A 21,480-nucleotide genomic window follows, 5' to 3' on the forward strand; every position below is an offset into this window, starting at 1 on the left:
CAACGCTTAAGTGCTAACAGTTATTATTTTTTGGTGGCTGGCCAGTACGGCTGACAGTTATTATCAGTTGACTCTTGGGGCAGGAATAAAAAAGAAAGCAAAATTATTTAAGTCCTCCAGGAAACAGAAGTAGGCAGGCTTGCTTGCTTTAATATGAGTATTTGATGAAAACTAAGGGTCAAGTAGCCTTAGAGTCTCTGGGTCAATATTCTTTCAGCAAACATTTATTGAATACCTAATAATTTTCCTTTATTTCATGAATATATGTTTGCCTTACCAGCAAGGTGGCTGAACACTATCATATTCCAAACGTTGTTCTACATACTGAAATAAAATAGGTTCCTTGCCTTCCTGGATCACATGTGAATAGAAATTACTCTCATTTCAAATAAGAAATATTTTAAATGAAAAAATTTTCTCAAGGATCATGAGCCCTGCCAATAATGCAGGCTCTTGATATCATGTGACATCTAATTTGTGTTCTCCTAGTAATACCATGTGTTGGTAAAATGAATTCACTTTTAATATTTTCACATTATTGATTACATAGACAGGGACTACTCGTAACCACACACACAAAAAAAATAAATCCAGTTTCAGAGTGGCAAACGTAGACTCTACACATCAAAAAGGCAATTTACCCAACTGTGTTTTTCTATGTAGGTTATTACTGAAACACTAGGTCTAAAAATACATAGTTTTATATTCCCAAACCCCTAAATGCTACTCATAATCAGCTTACAGTAGTAGGAAAATAAATTTGATAAAATCAAGATGTAGGTTTTTAAAAATTAATAAATTTGCTCGCTGAATGTAGATAGCGGAGAAGAAAATTCCCAACTCTTGGTTTAAAAAAAAAAAAAGTCCAGATAAAAGCACAAAGGCAGTGAGAATTAACCAAGGTGGGGAAAATAAGATCCAACCAGCAACACAAATGTGATGCTAGCAAGGTGAAGTAGAGATCTCAACAGGGTGCTAAGTATGGGTGAGTAAGGAAGGTGCTGGCATAACCTTCATTCACCTTGCCAACTCTCCAACCCATCCGGATGTTCTATGAGGAATCTCAGATGCCTTTAGTAAAACAGGAAGAGATATGCTGTGGAATCCCTTGACAAAGACTTTAGGGGACTGCGCTGTATTTCAAGGAGCATGAAAAACCACTTAGGAAGGAAAAGACAACTGGAGTTAAGAGAGTCCTATTACTATTGAGACTAAACGTATATTTAGAAAGGATCTCAGTAGTCATCTAGCCCAATCTGATGTAAGAGTCCTTTTCATAGCACCTGGGATAAATGGTTATTTTAACCTTTGGGTATTTGCAGCAACAGGAAATTTTACTACTTGAGTTCATTCCTCTTTAGAACAACTCTTATAAGAAAATTCAAACTGCCATCTGAAAAGTTGCTCTTTGTTCCTAATTTTTGCCCTCGGAAGCTACACAGAATAAATCCAATTCCTCTCTTTATAGCTCAACAGAAATTTCAAGGCAGCTAGTATATTATAACCTCCTTCTCTGCACTCCCTTCCCCTGTTCCTTATATAATCAGACCCTTCACAACCCTGGTTACCTGCCTGTGGACACAATCAATTTATTAATGTCTCTCTTAAAATATGGTACCCATAATTGAACCCAACCCTCCATCCAGATATTAACTGACGAACAGAGCATGTAGGGCTCACTGAACTTCTACTAATGTGAGTTGAATGCATTAGCTTTGTGAATAGCCATAATATACTCCTGATTCAAAACTGAACTCCCATTTCCCTAAAACAGTTCTACATGAACTGCTGTGAAATGGTGTCTTCCCGCCACCTTTCCTATCAACACATACATGTAAACACACACATCCACAAACACACACATATGCACGCTCCACTCTATATACCTACAGGTTTGCATTTTAAAAACCCAGAATATAGGGTTTCTTATTAATACCTATTCAGTTTCATCCTTTTTGTTTCAGTCCTTTGTTCAGATATTTTAAAATATCCTAATGATTTCGATATCCTAGTTTCAGTACATAGTTAGAATTCAATGAATGTTCATTGAATATATTGATCTTGAATCTCTCAGCCAAAAACTGGAGATATTGTCTATTTCTACATCACCTACAAATCTGGAAAAGTGTGCTTTCTGTCCCCTCACTCTGTTCTTCATAGGAGAAAACACCAGGGTACAAATAGGGAATGGATAAAGAAAAGAATATTGAGTGTCTTGACTCTTTGGAATCAGGATTCAATGTTCCTAACATTAGAAAAATATGGCTTTCCCCCATATCTAGAGGAGTCTTCTGCCTTTCGATCTATTACAATACGTGATTATCAAACTCTGAATTTTAGGGAAAAGCACATGCTAGCTCAGTTTTAAAACAGCTTTTAAAATGATCTCTTCAGCTTAAATTTACTATAAAGTTTGAGATAAAGAGACATGAAACTGTCTATTAGCTATGAGGTATAAAAAGAGCTCCCAAATGCCCCTGACAAGTGCCTGAGATATAGGATATATATGTGTATATATATATATCTATTTGCTTCAGGAATCAGAAATGGCCTGTATTTTTCAGTGTGAATTTGGGAATTCACTGTGATTGAAGCTTTCTCCCAAACTGAATATAATCTTACATTTAATGTCTCTTTTCCCCAGAATGAAGAAAAACAAATTCAATTTTACTTTCCCTTCAATAGCCACTCTTTTGCAGAATGTAGGTCCAAGCACAGAATAAAAAAGAATCTTGTGCCTTTTTCCATTGTCTTTTGTAACTCAGGATAGTAGTAAATCCTGCAACTGAAACCTTAGAGAAATGGAAAAAATGTTTCACCCTAAGCAATCTAGAACCAGGAGGGAAACATCTCAAAAACTTCTGTTGCATAGTGTTAATATTTAAAGAATGGAGTTATGTATAAAAGGTCTAGTAGACCCCAAAAGGAAATTTGTTTTGCACCTTTTCTGAACCTTTTCCAGAGGGAGTGACAGAAGTGATTTCTTAATTACCTTCTCAAGACTGCCTTTATCAGAAACTCATGTGAGTGACAGATGAACATCAGAAGAAAATTGTACCAGCACTGATGTGGGAGGTTCTTTTCTTGTCACAACAAACCACATACCAGTGCTGTGAAATAAGCAGAGACGAGACAAGGAGGCTTAATTATACAATAAGTTCCAAAAGTCAGGCGAACCACATGCTTCAGGCATGATCACAGCCAAGGAGCCTCTTCAAAGCAACCACCTCAGGGGTTCCTGTTAAAATACAGGTAACTGCAAACAGGAAGGTCTGATACACTGTTCCCAACATGGAGTGACCACAGCAGGTATCGACTTGAACTTCAGCTATTCAGAAAGACACCCTAACATGACTCTTGGGTCCCTTGCTGTAGAGCTTTGTCACTGTACTCCACACTCCTTAGGATTTTCCATTTCATCTCCTTCAAAGTCTGGCTTCAAACTCTTTTTTTGCTCAATTTCCACCTGCCAAGAATAGAAGTTGGAGATAATTATCAGAAAAAAGAGAAAACCATGCAAACCAATAAATAAACCAAAGAGAATACTCCAGTAGGTTTTTTGAGATTCCATGTAATTTTGCTAATGTTTTGGGCTTTGGCCACACTGGAGCTACTGACCCTGAGTATATCATGATTCTCAGTTTGCACATGTTCTTTCCTTGGTCTGGAATTCCCTTTCCCTCATGGTCCGTGTGGAAAATTCTTATTCTTTGACTTGCACAGTTGCTTAAAGGTCACCTCTGTGATGCTATTCTTGACTCATTAAGTAGACTTAGGTGCTTCCCCTGTGATTATTTGCACTGTACCTTTTACTCTTGTCTGGCTCCACTATACCATAGGCTCCCTAGGAAAGGGGCAGGATCTTGTTCACTGTTTTATACAATAATGTAAGCATATAGTAGGCAACTGTCAAAGGTTTATCAAATGAATACTTCTTCAAAGTCTGTAACTGATTGTTTATATTCCTCCAATACGTTATCTCTTTAAAAAGCCTTCAAACTGATAAGTATCAGAGTGTTTATAGTTCTACTGTATTTTCTGCAAAAAATATAGTATCTATAATTATAAAGGGATTAATAAATTAATCTTGCCTTGAAAGTGATATACCTTAACTGAAGTCTTTGACAAGTCAGGCAGGGAACTCTTCAAGCTCAGGAATTTTATAATTAAGGCTGCTCTGCTTGGCAACACTCTGGATCTTACAATGCTTGACTTAGAGGGTAATAGTTCAAGACAACAGTTGACAAGGGTCATGTTTGAGGGAAGTGCTATTTTTTTCCTGGCCACAAGATGGAGTATTTGTTCCTTTTAGTAGTTAAATGTTTTAGACCACAAAAATAAGGAAACATTTAGAGGAATAATCACCATATAAATCTCAGATTGTTATTATGAATAGAAAATTATCAAGCCACTTTGCAAAATCCTTCAACAACCCTCCTTTTCAGTCTTTGATATTTAATCTTCTCCCATTGAATTTCTAATTCTTTAGGATATTAACACTTTCTATTTATATCAGAAAACTTCATCTCTGATTACTCCTTCCACAGCCCTGATCCCATTACTATTACATGGCTTTTGAGCTGTGTACTATTACAGCCCATTGACCAGGTTACATGTGTCCTAACTTTGTTCAGATCCACTTCATCAACTCCTGTAGCTGTAATTTAAGCTTTGGGTTAGCACTTTCCTGATACTCCCCTCTGCTTCCAAGTTCACTACTCTGCAACATTTGCAATTCTATTACAAATGAATAATAATAATAATCCCTTTATCCCATTACTTTTTGTTGTTGTTGTTCATGATGACAGAAAGTAATTATATTCTCCTCTTTAATGAGCCTCTTTTTTTCCAACCTTCCTCTTGCCCACAAGAGAGATTATTAATTTAAATCACAACAGACTCATCTACAGCTGTGGACAGTGAACCTCCTCTAAGGCGGTAAGAGAATACCTTGCACCCATGGTAAGCATTGCTAAAAGGAGTAAGAGTGGGGAGGGAAGTGAGGTGAACAAATGGACTTGGAAGCAAAGCCAGATGCCTCCCGAGGCTACCTGGTAGCTGTAGTGTGCAGAATAATTGACCCACTTCCTGACATCAGTCTTGTCTTCCACAGAGATGGATCGTACAGCGGCTTTGGAGGCAGAAGTTGTGGGCATGCTGAACTCGACATTCACGTGATTGGCAAATCTGGAAGGCACTTCCCGGTCAGAGCCAAGTTCAAGGTGGCAGAAGAAACAGTGTGGGTGACCAGAAGCTATAAAAGACAATGAATCCAGAGATCAGGTTTTTTGGGTGGAGGAAGTGGAAGAAGAGGCCAAAGGAGCCACCTCAATAACAAAGGAGGCCTGCAGGCTTGGCACGCGGCAGGCTTTTAGAGGGTCCAACACCAAGCAGAGTCTTTGTCTCAGCAGCAGTCACACTGTGTGTGCCTCAGACCCTTTGATATGTGTAACACCATCTGATTACAGCAGGCTGGTATCCTAGAAATAGAACCCAAGGCCTGAGAAATGGGTCATTCTGTCTGCTCAGGTCAGGGTGATATGTGAATGCAGCACAAATACTAAGAAATAAGGGCTGTAGATTGGAAGAATGGAATAAAGGATCAGCACTTAGCGCCTAATAAAAACATCGGTGACAGCCACCTGAAGCAAAATCACTGTTTTCCTTTGAATATGAATTAAATTTTCTTAATAGCATTTCCTATTTTCAAAAATGCATTTGGCTTGTTTTTTGGGGGGCGAATGATATTTGTAAATGACAAAGACCTTATAAACAGCACCCATGTATTAGGGCAGCAAATGGTACACTGGACAGAACACCCACCTAACAGAGCACCTGGGTTTGATTTCCAGCTCTCCTACTAAATGACAGAGATCCTGCACCCAAGTCCTTTGTTCTCTCCAGGCCTCAATTTCAATTCATGATTGTAAAGTGGAGAGATTGGGGTGGAGAGGCTGGGGGTGGGGGGTCGGGCAGATGGAGAGGTAGAAAGAGTGGGCTGGACAATGCCAAGCATAGTCCCTTGCTGCTCTTTAATTCTATAAATGTATGGATAATTCTACTGTACTTGGGTGGCCAACTTAGGGTTTTATTTTCACATTTGAGAATTGTTATTAGATTTTTGAGGAAAAAGAGAGTTTAATTCTGTGACTATAATCATTGAAGCATCATTTTCATTCATCTGACATAGATTAAATGGGTTTGTTAAGCACCTGAGCCCGGTACTATGCTAAATATTTTACCCAGATTCTCTTAATCTTCATAACAATTCCTTGAGGTCATCATATCATCTTCATTCACAAGACAAGGAAACTAAGGCTGTAGTGAACTGCCTACGGTCGTAGCTAGAAAGTTGCAGAGCTAAGAACTGAACCCATTAGACTGACTCCAGATTGTCCTTAACCACTTTGTCTGAATCATAACCTCAGGGTCCCCAAACCTCGGTTTGCAGGGTGACAGGGTCCAGAGAAGGGAGTAAGCCTTTGGAACCCACATATAGCAACTGGCGATGGAGAAACAAGAAATGGCTTTGACTTAATTATGCATCTGAAATAGCCCCTTAGATATCCCATTTTCCCCAAATGAACAATTCCAATTTTCTTTATTGGTCTGGGCAGGACTTTTCAATTTCAGAGAGAGAGGATACATACACCCTCTCTCCAAGGAAAACACTGCAGAGTGAAATATTTGTTTTGCTCTTGTTTCACAAATGTAACATACTTCAATGGCTATCTCTAAATAATACTTTGGGAAATTAATTGAAAAATTTACACTGGTTTTTAAGAAAGGAATTTAAATTATATATATATATAAAATAGTAAAAATTACATTATTTGAAAATAAATTCAATTTTTAAAAAAATGTGTACCACAGATGTAATTACATAGCTCTCATTTATTGGGCATTTATTATAGGCCAGATACTGTGCTAAACACTTAAAAGCATTATCTAATTTCATTCTGAACGAGCTAGGATTAATAACCCTGTTTTATAGATGAGAAAAATTAGGTTTCTCTTAGAGGGGCTAAGTAAATCGCCTGAGGTCACACAGCCATCAGGTGGTAGAGCTGGAAACAAAACACAAATGTGACACCGACTCCAAACTACATCCTAAATTCTTCTCAGTATTGTGCTATGGAATTAGATCTCACAAAGTATATAGAAGAGTCTTAGTTTAATTCAATAGCAATTTGAACGACGGTTTTTATCTAATTACCTTCATTTGCACATAGTTGGAATACTGAGAAATCATTTCTTTCTATAAAACTCTCCCTCCTCTTGCTCCACCAAGCGTATTCACAGCAAATTCTGAAAGCAACATTCTTTCCTAGATTCCCACCATCAACTGTTTGGTGTGTAGGGCAGGTGGACAGTTAGGGAAATGCAACTTTGAAAGCTGATATGGTTGGTTTAATTCATGGTAATGAAGTAAATAAGCCCACACATTATGTCATCTTCCTTGATGAAGCTGAGAAAATTTAACATTAAAATTCAGATTTTTATTTTCCATTAAAGGATAATCATATTGGGATTGTTTTCTCTTTACCTAGTCTAATGAGAACTGGAATTCCAGCAAAGAAAGCTGCCTATGCAGGACAATATATTATTTGCTGTTGGATGATCTGTGGAAGCAGCAGGACTTGTTCCAGTGCCTCTTAAGACTAAGAAAAACCCTTGAAATTACAGTGGCAGAGGTCCTTGGAGAGCTCAGAGAGGGGAGCTGCCCATATGCTGGCTGGGCTGGGCCCTGCTGGCAGAAGTCGTGGGAATTCAAAGGCGGCTACCTAATGTCTTGGTGGCGGGGACTGGGAACAGCCTGCTGTGGCTGCAGACCTGGGATGCCAGCAAAGCCAGGGTGGTGACCTGCTTGCCCACACTGCCTATGGTCTGACCACCCTGTCTTCTGGGGCCTGGGGAGGCAGGGCCACTGCAGGCCAGAATGGGCAAGGAGAGGTTCAGGCCTCCTAACCCTCCTCCGGGCCTTTTGACCTCAGCAGGGTCCCAGCTTCCTTCACTGTAAATATAGGTATGAGGATTATGACAACCTGTCAAAGGCACGTTCCCAAAGCTGTCTGAATTTCTAGACAAAATAACTCAGAAAAGGGCTATTCCTAATACACCATTATCAATTCTCTGATGGAGGGGGTGGAAGGCTAGACGGGGGGAGGGGGTAGGCTGGAGCTGGGCACAGTGAAAACCAGCAACAAGTAAAAACTTGCATTCTGGCTGGAATTCAGATCCTGTACATTTCAAGTTTCCAGAAAAGGGTATTATCAGTTTCTTGAACTGGTACAGAAATATACCATTGGCCAGAAGCAGCACAAGAAGCTTCTTTTCAGGGTTCTACTACTAAAAATATATAATCATGACAAGCAAAAGCAGTAATGGCGGGTAGGGGTTTAAGTAAGAAACATCCCTAAATACTCATATGCTGTCCCGTATTTTAAAAATCTTCCACAAATGAGGTTCCAGTAATCTGGAAATATATAGGTAATATATAAGCAGCATTTACTTGGCCTTGAGCCTCCTGATCACTTTCTGCTGGGAAGCATTAAAGAAAGCATTTGCTGAAGACCTATTCTTTTTTTCCCTGACTCATGTCCATTCTTCCTTTCTTTGGGTAGCAGTCTTTTTCTCTCTCTCCCTTTGAGAAATAATCTTCCCTAGCGCTGCATGTCATCTCAGTGGTCATGTCAGTCAAAATGCACTGCCCTCCCCTCAACTCTTAGGCCAAGTGGCACAAGGATAGAAGACGCTTTGTGATGATTTGTCCTCAGGTGCTGTCCTTTCCCAAGTCTGCTTGTTCAACATTCCTTCAGCTCTCTGCTACAGCCATCCAACAATTTCTTTCTTTCCTTTTTTTAATTTGTTTTTGTTTTTGCTTAAGGTAATCAGTCAGTCTTTGTTGCTCATACTGTACTTTTAAATATTTGAGAGAAATCACTTTGAAACAAACAAGATATGTTTGTATATACTGGGAAAACTGCAAATCTCTGTTCTCATAGTGGAAATTATTTCAAGTTTGTGTCTATTTGGTTTCATCTACTAAGAGGCAGCTATGGTGTTGAGAAAAGACCCCTGGACGTGGCTGTGTGACTTCAGATGAGTCACATCACTTCCTGGGCCTTAATTTTCTTATCTGTAGATTGAAGAGGTTTGGCTTAGTTATCCCCAAGATCCTTCCTAGCCTGAAAATCCAGGAATTCCACAGTTTTCCCTTCCAGAGGGCTTCTGGGCCAGAGGAGAACTCAGGGTTTTTCCTTTCCTCTGTCAAGGCAGATGGGCCCCATGACTGAGGTAGAAATCACAGGGGAACACAGTGCTGATTTCAGGGGAAAGAAATAAACGAGCACAGAGAGGAAGACTCTTTTTAAAATTCTGTCAGTTTAGAAATAGGGGGTAGCAAATCCAGCCTCCCGCACAGAGGTCCGATTGTCTCTTCAGTTTGCACCACTATACCCAGTGTCTGACACAGAACGCCCTGCTGTGTGCCACTCCCAGGACTGCCTGGGGAGTTGACCAGATTGTACTGCTTCTTGCTATCACATCTTATTACATTTAGGATATGATAACATAGCCACTTCACATGCAGGGCGGGCGAGGAAGACTCGGAACACACTGTTACGACTAAATAGTGAGAATAGAAAAAAGGACAGCCGCATGAGAAAGACATTTCAATCAGGAGTTTTTCCAGGCCTCATTCTTTTTGCTCAGTTAGCATGTGCACTTTTGTTAACAGATGGGCATAACGTACTATGAACAAGAAAAGAAGTGGGTTAACAGCTCACAGGATCATGGGCTTGTTGCCTGCCTTCGGGGTCACCCGGACTCACTCTAAGAAATAAGACTATTAGAGCAGGTTTGATCACTCCCGTGTTTTGTTGTTTCATTAAATCTCACTAGACCCAAGAGGAAAGTAAGTGCTTTCTCGGCTCACTCACACAAAAGCATCCCTGATAGCTGTAAGCAGGCCAGCTATGGCTGGTACACTTTTTCTGTTTGTTTAAATCAAACATTCCTTCCTTTACTTTTTGTCTGATAGAATTTTGGGCATGTTGGACCTCTGGGTCCTGGCTGGATCTTCAGTCTGATTGGAGGCCATTTCTATCCCATCCCCAAGTTTTAGAGCCAAACCCTGAGCTTAAGATGTTATGACTGAAATGCTTTGCACAGAGGGGTTGGAGTCATAAATCTAACTTCTCACGTGTACTGCACATATGATTGGCCATAAACCGACGCTTATACCCACATCCAGGGCATGGTTACAACAATACCTCTTCAGAACCCAGAAGCCTTCTAGGATCTGGAAATGGACCACTTGCAGCACCACAGTTAATACTTTAATGAGTCCCTGATAAACTGCTTAGCAGCTCAGCTAAGAAGAATAATACACAGTTTTATGGAAGATGTGTGATAAGGGGGTGAAAAAATGGAGTGAACTATGTTCATTACTTACTTTGCTCACATATTTTACTTTTTGGTCCCCTCTCCCTCTATCATCATTCCCCCCACATAACAAAAACGAGCACTTTATATAGGAATGGGATATGGAACTCTGATCCAAGCTCTTTCGCAACCACATGGTTGCTTTCGGAGAAGAGAAACCACTGCCTACCTGAGTTTTTGTCGGGCAGTCGGTTTATCCTCCACACGATGGAGTTGAAGGCATGCTCATACTTGGCAGTTCCCAGAGTTACTCTCATGACAGGCTCAGAGCCAGAGACACTAGTTGACCCAAAGCTTGCCCCCCGGTTCACTTTGGCTTTCAAAGACTTTTCCCCCAGGACACTTTCCCTGCGGAAGTTTTTCACCCACTCACTGGGCACAGGGTAACGGACCATCACATTCTCACAGGGAACCTGAGTGAGGGGGTCACGGTTAGAGGAGAAGCCTGTTGACATCCTCAGCCAGCTCTGCACCTCCACCTCGGCTCCGTTGATGCTTGCTGCTGTCCTGAGCGTGAAAGGCAAGGTCTTCTCAGCAAACACTGTCCTGAACCGCATGAGCTCAAACCGGCATGCATCCAAAGGGTTGAACAGAATAACCCGGGAGCTGCTGAACACCTCCTCATCCACACACCCATGAAAATGGCACTCGTGGAGCCTGATCCACTTTGTGGTGGTGGTGGGCATGATGTCCTGCCGTGAAACTACTTCGTTCCCTTTGACGAGGACATCATTGAGGCCCAAGCGGCACTCTGCTAGCCCAGAGAGGAAACTCAGGATGTGGATCCGTGTCAAGACATGGTGCTGGAGAATTTGGTTGTCTCCTTTGCTCAGAATGCCAGAGAATTCATCTCTGACATCCACCGTAATCTCCTCTTCAAGGTAGTTCAAGCCAACTGTGCTCAAGTCCATTGATGACACTGGCAGATACATGAGATGGTCTTGAACTGCACGGATGAAGCTGAGGAAATCATCATAATTGGTGGTGCCCAGCTTAATCACTTGTTCCCTCTCTGCTGTGTGAGTCACAGCAAGTTTGGGCTGGTATTTCTTCTTCTCCTTGTAGGTGACACGGTCTATCCGCAAGCTGTGGATCCTGCCATTCTCATCGTAGTTTTGGAGTCGGGGTTCTGAAATCTCATGGCAGATTTCCAGCTTGAACTCACGGAATGGTTTTTCTAGGCCCTGCTCATAATACAGCTGCAGGTAACCACTGTCTGTCAGTTTGATGTAGATTGGTCCCCAGTGCCTAGAGGACATGATGTTTTTCTTCTCTGGGATCCTCAGCATCATTGGCCACCCATCCCTGGGTGGGGACGGTGCTGACCCAGGCAGGTGAGCATCTAGTTCCATCCAGGCTATTGGGTCATCATCGGGTAGTATGGCACTGCCAAAGTGATCAGGATCATCAATTTGGAGTTGTTTGAGTTTTTCAACAGCATCAGAGTGTGACTGGTTTTTGCTTGAATCATCAAAACTGATGGCATCCTGGTAAATGACAATGAGGGAATCTCTTTGGCTTTTGCCTGTGGTACTGGAAATGGAACTGTTTTGGGAACGCCTCTCTTGCTCCTCAAAGAAAGCACTGAAAGGGTTGATAGGGGAGGGCTGTACATCTTGTAGAGTCTCATTCAGGAAAGGATTGGTTGCCCTCCAAGGTGGAGCCTCGGTTACAGAAGGTGGACGGTTTAAGGAGGAAATGTCCAGCTTCTGAACTTTGGAGAAGTTCATCAAAGTGCTCCTGGGACGGTCCCTCTTCTTAAATGACCCAGTTGAGTTATAAGGTGCCTCTGGTGTCACAGATGCAATAGGTGGTGTATTTGGCTTCAGAGGAGAAGTGATTGGTGGCAAAGGGCCACTGACTTCATTGTCATCAAAAGTGACCCAGCTGGGGAAACGAGCAGAGGTCACTGGAGGGGCAGGGTGCCCATTCATGGCAGGACTGCTGGCCTGCCAGCTGATGGCCTCCATCTCTATCTCTTCATCCTCCTGGGGCGAGGAAGAATTATCTAAAAGGAAAAGAAGCACATATGAGGGGCTGCCATTCAGGGCCTCTAGAGGTATGGGGAACTGAGGGATGGGAATGAGGGATTATTAGAATTTTATGTGGAAGCCAGTAAATCCCAAAGCAGCTCATTACCTGTCTCAAGTGCTTAGTCTGGGCACAAATCTCATAATTTTGTAATGAGCACACCAAAGGGGCTGTCTCCTTAGATGCAGTAAGAATATAATGGCTATATCAATACAAAGCACTGCCTGGTAGGACCAAGGTCCCTTGCAATTTAATTCTACATACTCTTTCTTCATTTTACAGACTAGGTGTTTTCTGCACTTAGCTCCGGGGAGTGTATTTTTAATTTTTAAACATTGAAAACTACCTCCTAAATAAAATGATATAAGCTGATCTCATTGAAAAAAAAATTATCTTCTGTAGAATAACATACTTGGAGGGATTTTAGCTCAAATATGATCACCTGATATTAAAGACAAAATGTTAACATCCTTAAAAATTCATGTAAGTGAATAAGAAAAATATAAAAACCCCAATAGAAATATGGGCAAAGGACATAAACAGAAAACTCATGAAAGAGAAACTAAAAATGTCTAATAAGCATGTGAAAAATATCCAATCTCACTAGCAGTTATAAAAATGCAAATTAAACAAAAAAATCAGTGAAGATTTTAAAAGTTTTTAGTACTTAATGAGGATGAGGATGCCATAAGAACATTAAATAAACCCTTAATGAGACTGTAAGTTGCTACAAATGCTGTGAAAAGAGGTGTGGCAATTTATATTAAGGCAGTTTATATTAACGTCTTACAAATGTTCATAAACAATGACTTAGTAGTTCCACCCTAAAGAAATAAATCACAATTTATTTCCAAACCAAGTCTGAAGAACAGAGATGTCCATGTTATTATATTTATAATAGGGAAAGATTTTAAACATCCAACAATTGGGTGAATGTTAAGAAACCGAAGCACACGATGGAATAACCAGCAATTAAAACGTTTACAAGTATTCAGTAGCGTAAGAAAATGCTCATGATATAATCTCTTCTTTTTTCTCTAAAATACTTTGCCATCTTCGAGTTTATTTTAGGATGTAAAGGTTATTACAAATAAAACTCCACCCTAGCAGGCTTTCAAAGGAGATACAGGACCTGAGTTTTGATGAGGCAAAGATCTATACCTTTTCAGTAGCATAAGGATCCCGTGTGTCTGCTGGGGCTGTAGGAAGGGACGGGAAAATGAGACTTTTAGCAAGCAGGAATGGATTCTGATGAAGGAACGGCACAGACAACAAATGTCTGGCATGTAGTAGATACTCAGTACAGGTTTGTTGATTGAATGAGTGAGAAAAGAAACTTTGCATTGGAGTAGCTTTTCTTTCTATATGTCTCTGGAGGATTGTGTATGGGGATCTCTGTCACCATCTCACCCATGGTATCAACTGCCAGTCATTTGGAACCAAAGAGAAATAGATACTCAAATGGTTGAGTTTTCTGACTGCCTCACTAAACTTTCATGCATGTCACATCCAACCATACAAAATCAGCAATGCCACACATAATTGCATATGTAATTACACATGGATTTGATGGCTAGCTTCGCATCCATCTTTCCAAGTAAATTATTTAACACATAGCAATCCCCTCAACTGAAAACATCAGTTTGAAAATGTAGGCTAAACACGTATGTCCACACCCACCCCAGAAATATAATGAGCGAAAAGTATTTTCTATATACATAGCACCACAAAAGGATTTCAAAGCATTTTAAAATTAAAGATGAGAATCTCCTTTAAATTAATCATAAATCTACTTTTGTAGGTGGGTAAGTGATTAATTTTCTAGAAAGTAAAGGGGGGCTGGCTGGTTAGGTCACTTGGTTAAAGCATGGTGCTGATAACATCAAGATCAAGGGTTTGAATGCCCTTACCAGCCAGACACCAAAACTAAAAAAAAAAAAAAGAAAGAAAGAAACAAAAGAAAGGGAAAGGGTCAGAAAACAACAAACAACCAAGGTTTGTAGTGTCTGTATTTTACTTTTTTATTATTATTACTATTACTAGTATTTGGGGGTGGTGCACAACAAGAGCTAAAAGGAAAACTGTGACCCAGAGTAAAATATAAACACTTCTTTGGAACAGTGACTGGTCTTCCCTAGAGAACTAGGAAGGGGGTGTATCTCAAAACTCATCAATTTCTAATGTGGCAGCTCTCTGGAGCTTCTGTAATACAGTGTTTCCACCCAAATAATCCCTTATTGGACAACTCCTTGTATCAGGGATATCCTTTTCACCCTGGAGTTCATCACCATGGAGGGTGGCTTTCTGCCAAAGCTGTTTATACTTGCTGCCAGAGGATTCCTTTCTGTTGGCAATCTTGTCCCCAAAACAGCATTTTTCACCTTCTTCTCCTAAGCGAAAAAAAAGGAGGAGGAAACATGCCTTTGTCTCTACTGAAGATCATTTTCTTACAATAAATTCCCTTTCAAACCAAGTTATTTAAAATCGCACCAAGTCCTGGACAGTTTCAAAGCATCAGACTCATAATATAATTTAAATAAATTATCTTTAGATTTGGAGGAAAGTGTTTTGAATTAATTTCTAGAGATTCTATTTTCCCTTTGACAGCCATTAAAAAAAAAAATCAAAAGACTTTGTTACAAAAATTTTCTCTCCTTTGGCAGTTTCACGTCCCATAATCTATCCTTTGGGACAATAGTAGGGCATAGGTCCAATTTCCAAAATTGAGAATTTGTTTTTCTCGAAATCATTAATAAACAAAAAATATTTTAGTAATGTAAGACACTTGTACAGATGAAAAGCAGAAGTGCTCCACAGTTCACATGAAAATAAAGCATTTCTCTGAAGTGAATCCCAGGACTGCCAAATACCACTTTTAAAAATTATCCCTTATTAATACTGACTTTCCTGTTTTGAGCTCTTAATTCTGCTTCATTTCTCATGTAACTGAAAGGCATCTTCTAAGCCCCTTTTATTTTATTTTTTATTTTATTTATTTACTTTTTGTTCATGATCCAATTTTATTTACTCATAAAAACAAATCCAAAGCCCTGTGCAGCAGCTCTGAGCTCAGGCCTGGCTCTGCCACATTCCCTGCTCTACTCCCTGGCAGTAGCACATTAATCCCCACAACAAATCTGTGAGGTAGATAATCACTACCTTCCCCTCCTGATCCATGCTGCAAGTGGGGAAACTGAGGCACACACTAAACAGAGAGCAAGAATATGGGGAATTCAGGGTCAGCCCTGGAATCAACACAAAGTGACCTCTTGGTTCTCACCACAGACTAGTCAGTGATTCACCTGTGAGCCCTTTGTTATTGAAGGATGTTCTTTGGACTTTTACACTCAAAAATAAAATAAAATAAAACTTCTGGAGGGAAATATTTGCATTATAGATGACAAAAAGTTAATATCCTTAATATATAATGAGAATGTATTTTTAATAAAAATTAATATTCCTTTATAAATAAATAGGATAAGAACAAACAATTGACTAATGAAGAAATATAAATGTCTAATAACTATTTGGAAAAAAGAGTTTAATAAAACAATGAAAATCAGACAAATTAATAAATACTAACCATTATTGGTGATAAGTGGGGAAATTTACTTTCTCTTGAGAGTGATATAAATTTTTTCTGAAGGGCAAATTTGAAAATTTGTCTTTAAGTCTCAAAAACTACAACAACAACAACAACAAAACAACCTGATCCAAGAATACTACTTGTAGGAGTTTATTTTAAGGAAATAAGACAAGCATACAACAATGTATGCAGTGGATGTTTATCATAGCAATGTTTGTATCATAGAAAAATTGGAAACAACCTAAATGCCTACCAATGGGAAACTAGTTATATAATGTTACACCTTTGAAACGGAATCTCAGGTAGCCACCAAGAGGATGCTCTTGATGCATGTGTACTTGCATGGAATTTGACCATAATATATTGGTCTGTGAACAACAAGAATCTATAATCTGAAGTCAGATTGTGTGGGTGTCAATTCCGTATCTGCAGCTTATTAGCTATGCGACTTTGGGGGGCAAGTTTTTAATTTTTCTGTGTCTCAGTTTTCCCATCTACGAAATTATGAAAATATTAAATCCTACCTGGCAAGCAAATAATAAGAGTTCAGTAGATGTAGGCTGCTCTTACTACTATAACTAGAATGACATTTTTCATTATATAAAATATATATGTATTAGAAAGATTTGGAATATACTTCATAATGTTTTGATGTGAAAGCACATCTTGTGGGGTAAGAGGCGATTTAAAAAATCTTAAATCTGTATTCTTTTTTAAAAAATGCTGTATTGCCCACAAAATAAATAAATAAAAGTTGAAAACATGTCTTTATTACTAGTACTAATTAACCTTAGAGAAAGGAAACAAACAGTTTAGGTATAATCTGTGTTGAGAAAGCAAAGCAGCAGTTAGATTTCTCCTAATATAGTTATGACTGTGCATCTGGTACTAGAAACAACAAAGGGGAAAAAAGGCTGGCAAATTTCTCCAGTAAGAAATAGGCAAAAGCTAATTATCTTGAATACAAAATTAACTACTATCCACAATTCCAATTTACTGACATTAAAATAAAACCAAAACCAAAAATCCAGTATTACTTTAATTATTATCTCTTTCATTTGTGAACTCCAAATTGCTTTTATTATGAGTTGGGCTGCTGCCAAACAAAAGCAATGTATAAAGATTAGGTTCTCAGTCTATATCACAGGGAAAATTTTTAGTGCCTAAGAGATTCCTAGTGTATTTACTGATGCAAACTAAAGAGAAATGGTGGATTCTTTTAATCTGTTATAGACCACAATCTATTTTAAGTTACCGAAATATTAAATAAAGTGATTACAATGGTAATCTAAGCCACCAAAACCAGGAAAAAAAAAAAAAAAGAACTAGGAGTGAGATTTAACAGTTTCTATATTTTGAACATAGCAGATACTCTGCCATCTTCTTTTCCCTGTTTGTTAACCTAATTTGTTAATGCAATGACAAATGCAAAAACATACTGAGAGATGTTCACTGGAATTTATTAGGAGTGGCTAGAACAAATATTCTTCAATTATTGCAGGTTTCTCAACATGAAATAGCAGTCACTGTTATATAAGAGCATATACTTAAAACTGTATAACCAGCCCCAGACACACAGTAGGCACTTAAATATTTAATGGCGTAATCTGTAAAGTGAAAAGAGGAACACAGAATTTTAGGGCTTGGGGGAGGAGAAAGGGGGCTAGTGAGAAGTTGTTTAAGGGTCAAAAAGAATGATTACGTTCTGTAAAGATGAATATACTAATTATCCTAATTGATCATCACGTATTGTATGTAGGTACTGATATTCAACTCTGTAAACCACAAATATATATAATCAATTATGTTTCAATAAAACACACACACACACACAAACACACACACAAAAAAAACAAAACTTAGGGCCTGAAGAGATTTTAGAAGTAGCAAAACTTGCCCTGAGAAGACTGAGGCTCAGTAATTTTAAGTAAACTACCAAAGGTGAGATTAGAAGTCAAGTCCTGCTTTTAATTTTCATTAACTCTGATATTTCCTTAATACTTGTTTATTAAGATAAAATTTGGTTAATTTTCCCATTACCTTTGAGACTGGCAAGAGTTATCTTGACGCAACTTTATAGGAGCATTGTTCAAAGTGGAAAAGAAATTAAACAAAGGCCAACATCCATTTATATAGAGAAGTCTTTGGGCAAAAGGCCAGGCAATGTCACCCCTAATGTATAAATGCGTATGGGTGTGAGAAGGGAGACAGTCATCTGAACCTTATCAAGGGAGCTTCTAATTTGCATAAAATATGCCAGGACCTACTCAGTCGTCCCAATATACTATGATAAAAAGGACAGCCAGAGGATGAGTCTATTTATCTGTCTTCAGCGCTGTCCAGGAGAGAGGAAGCTTTGATACTGATAATAAAGTTGGTCAGAGATATCCCCAAAGCAAAGAAGCCAATTCACCAAACTTCCACTTACCACTACTCAACAGAATCTCTATCAAGAACATACGACACTACATTCCAGTTTGTATTTACTAGGGAGACTATGAAACAGTACTGAGCACCTTTTTCAAGTGACTGTTCCAGCTTGCCCTGCCAACTCCCTCACTGCTTATCAAGACGGGCTCATTCAACACACTTCATTTTTTTTTTTTTTTTTTTTTTTTTTACTCAGAAAAGCTAGTTTGTTGAATGGTCCAGGAATATCCCCAATTTCTTGCCTGTTGCTGAAGTGTATCCTCAAGCGGTGACCAAGAGTCAATCTTTTAAACTTTTGCCTGTTTTCCCAACACCTATGTATTAGTCTGTTTCTGTTACTTATAACGAAATATACAGAACTGGGTAATTTGTTAGAAAATGAAATTTATTGCTTACAGTTTCTGAGGCTGGGAAGTCCAAAGTCCAGGGAACACATCTGGTGAGGGTCTTGGTGGTGGTGTTAGTGACTCAGGGGTCTCGTTTGGAAGAAATGGCAGAGCAGAAAGAAACTCGCACGTGCTCTCCTTTTACAGCCCTCAGGACCACACCCCTGACCACCACTATTAATCCATTCACTATGGCATGTTCCTACAATCTAATCACCTCTTCAAGGCCCCAACTTTCAATTACCATAACAGGATTTCCCACCCTCAACAGTTACAATGGGGGTTAAGCTTCTAATATATGAACTTTGGGAAACACAATTCAATCAATCCACAGCAGCCTACTTCCCCAGTACTCAACCTTTAGATGCCTACTTTTGGCCTCTCCCTCTAACAACCAAACTTTGATTAACTGGCTTACTGATTCCCTGACTTAATGTGCCTTTCTGATGTCAGTTTTTCCTGATGTCTTAGATGAGGGTTCCGTTCTGACTCACAGCCTGGTCAGAGTCCACTATAACTAACGCCTTGCTATTGTATGACAGGGCTGACTCCAGCAGATGTCCGAGGCAGGGGGCAGGGACAGATTCTGACATTTACGGTACACTGAAAAATCAGCATTCTGCTTCAGAAATTAATTTCTTAACATTTTATATATCAGGGTATCTTGAAAAGAAGTAACTAGTGATGAGACCTGTTGAGAACCTAACCTGTGTTTATTTATTTATTTTATTGCCATTGCAAAAAGTATCCCTGCTTCCCTCCCATTCTCAACTACTTATGAGCCCACCAAAGAGGAGTAAACAAAGAGGAGTTGCTAGGGTCTGAGCCTTTTAGATGGGTTGTGAAACGGCTTGATGGACCACCAAACCCTTCTATGAGATGGAAAGAAATGGAAAGGGTTCCTTTGCCTCAGGAGCTTAAAAGAGGAGTAGTGTCCAGAAGTTACCAGAAGGGAGAACACAGGGTAGGAGCAAGGAAAAAAAGGAGTCTCCATCCTAATTGCTTTGAGCATAGTTCTTATGTCCAGGAAGTGCCAGGGCTGGGACACAGGAAAAGCACTTCCTGGAGGAAGTACTGGCAAGTCCCCAGAAGCAATGGCAGGACTACAGTACCTATGCTCTAACTATGACTAGGACAGGTGGCTCATCAGGACTGCCTGCTTCAGTGCCATGGAAGTCTCCCTTGTGTGTGCCTCCACAACTTCACTCATGGGTCACCTGGTCACCACATGGGGATACACCGCAGCAACTACCTAGGACACCTATAAGCTCTAAGGAACCTATGGACTCCCGAAGAGAGGGAAACAGTCAAGTTCCTGGACTTTAATGAAGGACTAGGGTGAATCAGTACACACTCTAAAGTGGGGTTAGAAGAGACTGAAACCTGATGGTACATTTGGTCAGATCAAAGAAGACATTCTTACAGATTGATGGTAGATGCAATTTATAAAACTGTAAACATATCGAATTAAGATGATCTCTTAGAAAAATAGGAAAACAAATTTCTAGCATGGCAATAGACTGATTCTAGCAGGTTGCACTCCTGACATTCTCAAATTTCTCAGAAGACCTCATGAGGTAATCTGTGGGCAAACACAAACTCACGAATATATCACTTCCTCACTGTGCTTTGTAATAGCAGGCTGTCTTGTCAGTCTAAAAGTAAAGATATTTTGGCAAATAAAAAGGATCCATTATTCCTTTAAACCCTTCTATTAATGGGGCAATAATCAAATCTTAAATGCCCCAGCTCCATGGTGGCAAGGCTACCAGCCTCTCTCAGTCTTTCCCTGTCACCTAGACTCCAGCTAAACGTTGACTTCACCACTGCCTCTTCTTCCTGTCTAGAAAGTTTTAAAACCAGCCTTCCAATTCTACAGAAATTATGAAACTGATTTAAACAACTGCTGGAGTCGCTGCCAGGGCCGAGGATCATGTGACTTCACATTAGCACACCAGTCTTTTCATGTCCCTTTCTTGGCTGTGCACTTGGTGCCCGAAGACTACATGGCAATGACAAGAACAGGGGATGTCTGTAAGATCTTGACCTGCTCCAGGGTCATCAGTAGCTAACAGCAAGTGTCTTTTGAGTAAAATGTTTAACATTTTCTGTTTTTCAAGTAACAGGCTCAGACTATTACTTTTGCTTTTAGTAAAGTCTTATAAGAGAAGTCAACCCACACGGTTCAGAAAGGAAGGACAAAGTCAATATAGTGATCAGTATAGAGAGAAGGAATACTGTATTGCCTGCTCTGCATCCCTCCCCTCTACTTTGGGTAGCAACTTCACAATTGCCACTTTGGAGACTTTTCCCCTCTTATTCAAAGCTTCACAGATGTCAATCAAGGTGCCCCATCCATGATGCATTTGACTCAAGCAAAGGCAGATTCTCTTTGGAAATCTTGAGTAGACTGACTCAAATGTGGGAAAACGGTAGGGACTAAGTCATTCAGACGGAGACACCCTAAAGAGCCTGCAAATTAATTCTTGCTGACTGGAGCCTTAAAACTGCCAAGGTTCCTGACCATCTGTGGGCGATAGCAAACATGGCCAGATTCTTCCCTTCTCTATCCATGTTCTTGGGCACTCCTCTCCCACACTG

General features: G+C 39.7%; 1 protein-coding gene across 2 annotated transcripts in view; it reads right to left on the reverse strand.

The window, feature by feature from the left end:
• Positions 1-223: 223 nt before the first annotated feature.
• STON2 (stonin 2) overlaps positions 224-21,480 on the reverse strand; it is a 144,538-nt gene continuing 123,281 nt past the window's right edge. For both annotated transcript variants that reach the window (XM_063088494.1, XM_063088493.1), the window contains 3 exons: positions 10,616-12,454; positions 5,052-5,254; positions 224-3,466 (listed from right to left, as the gene is read on the reverse strand). In XM_063088494.1, the coding sequence (XP_062944564.1) occupies positions 3,383-3,466; positions 5,052-5,254; positions 10,616-12,454 (2,126 nt within the window). In that variant the 3' untranslated portion in view covers positions 224-3,382. The remainder of the gene's footprint in view (positions 3,467-5,051; positions 5,255-10,615; positions 12,455-21,480) is intronic.

This window comes from Cynocephalus volans, chromosome 3 (genome assembly GCF_027409185.1).
Source record: "Cynocephalus volans isolate mCynVol1 chromosome 3, mCynVol1.pri, whole genome shotgun sequence".
NCBI classification, from domain to species: domain Eukaryota; kingdom Metazoa; phylum Chordata; class Mammalia; order Dermoptera; family Cynocephalidae; genus Cynocephalus; species Cynocephalus volans.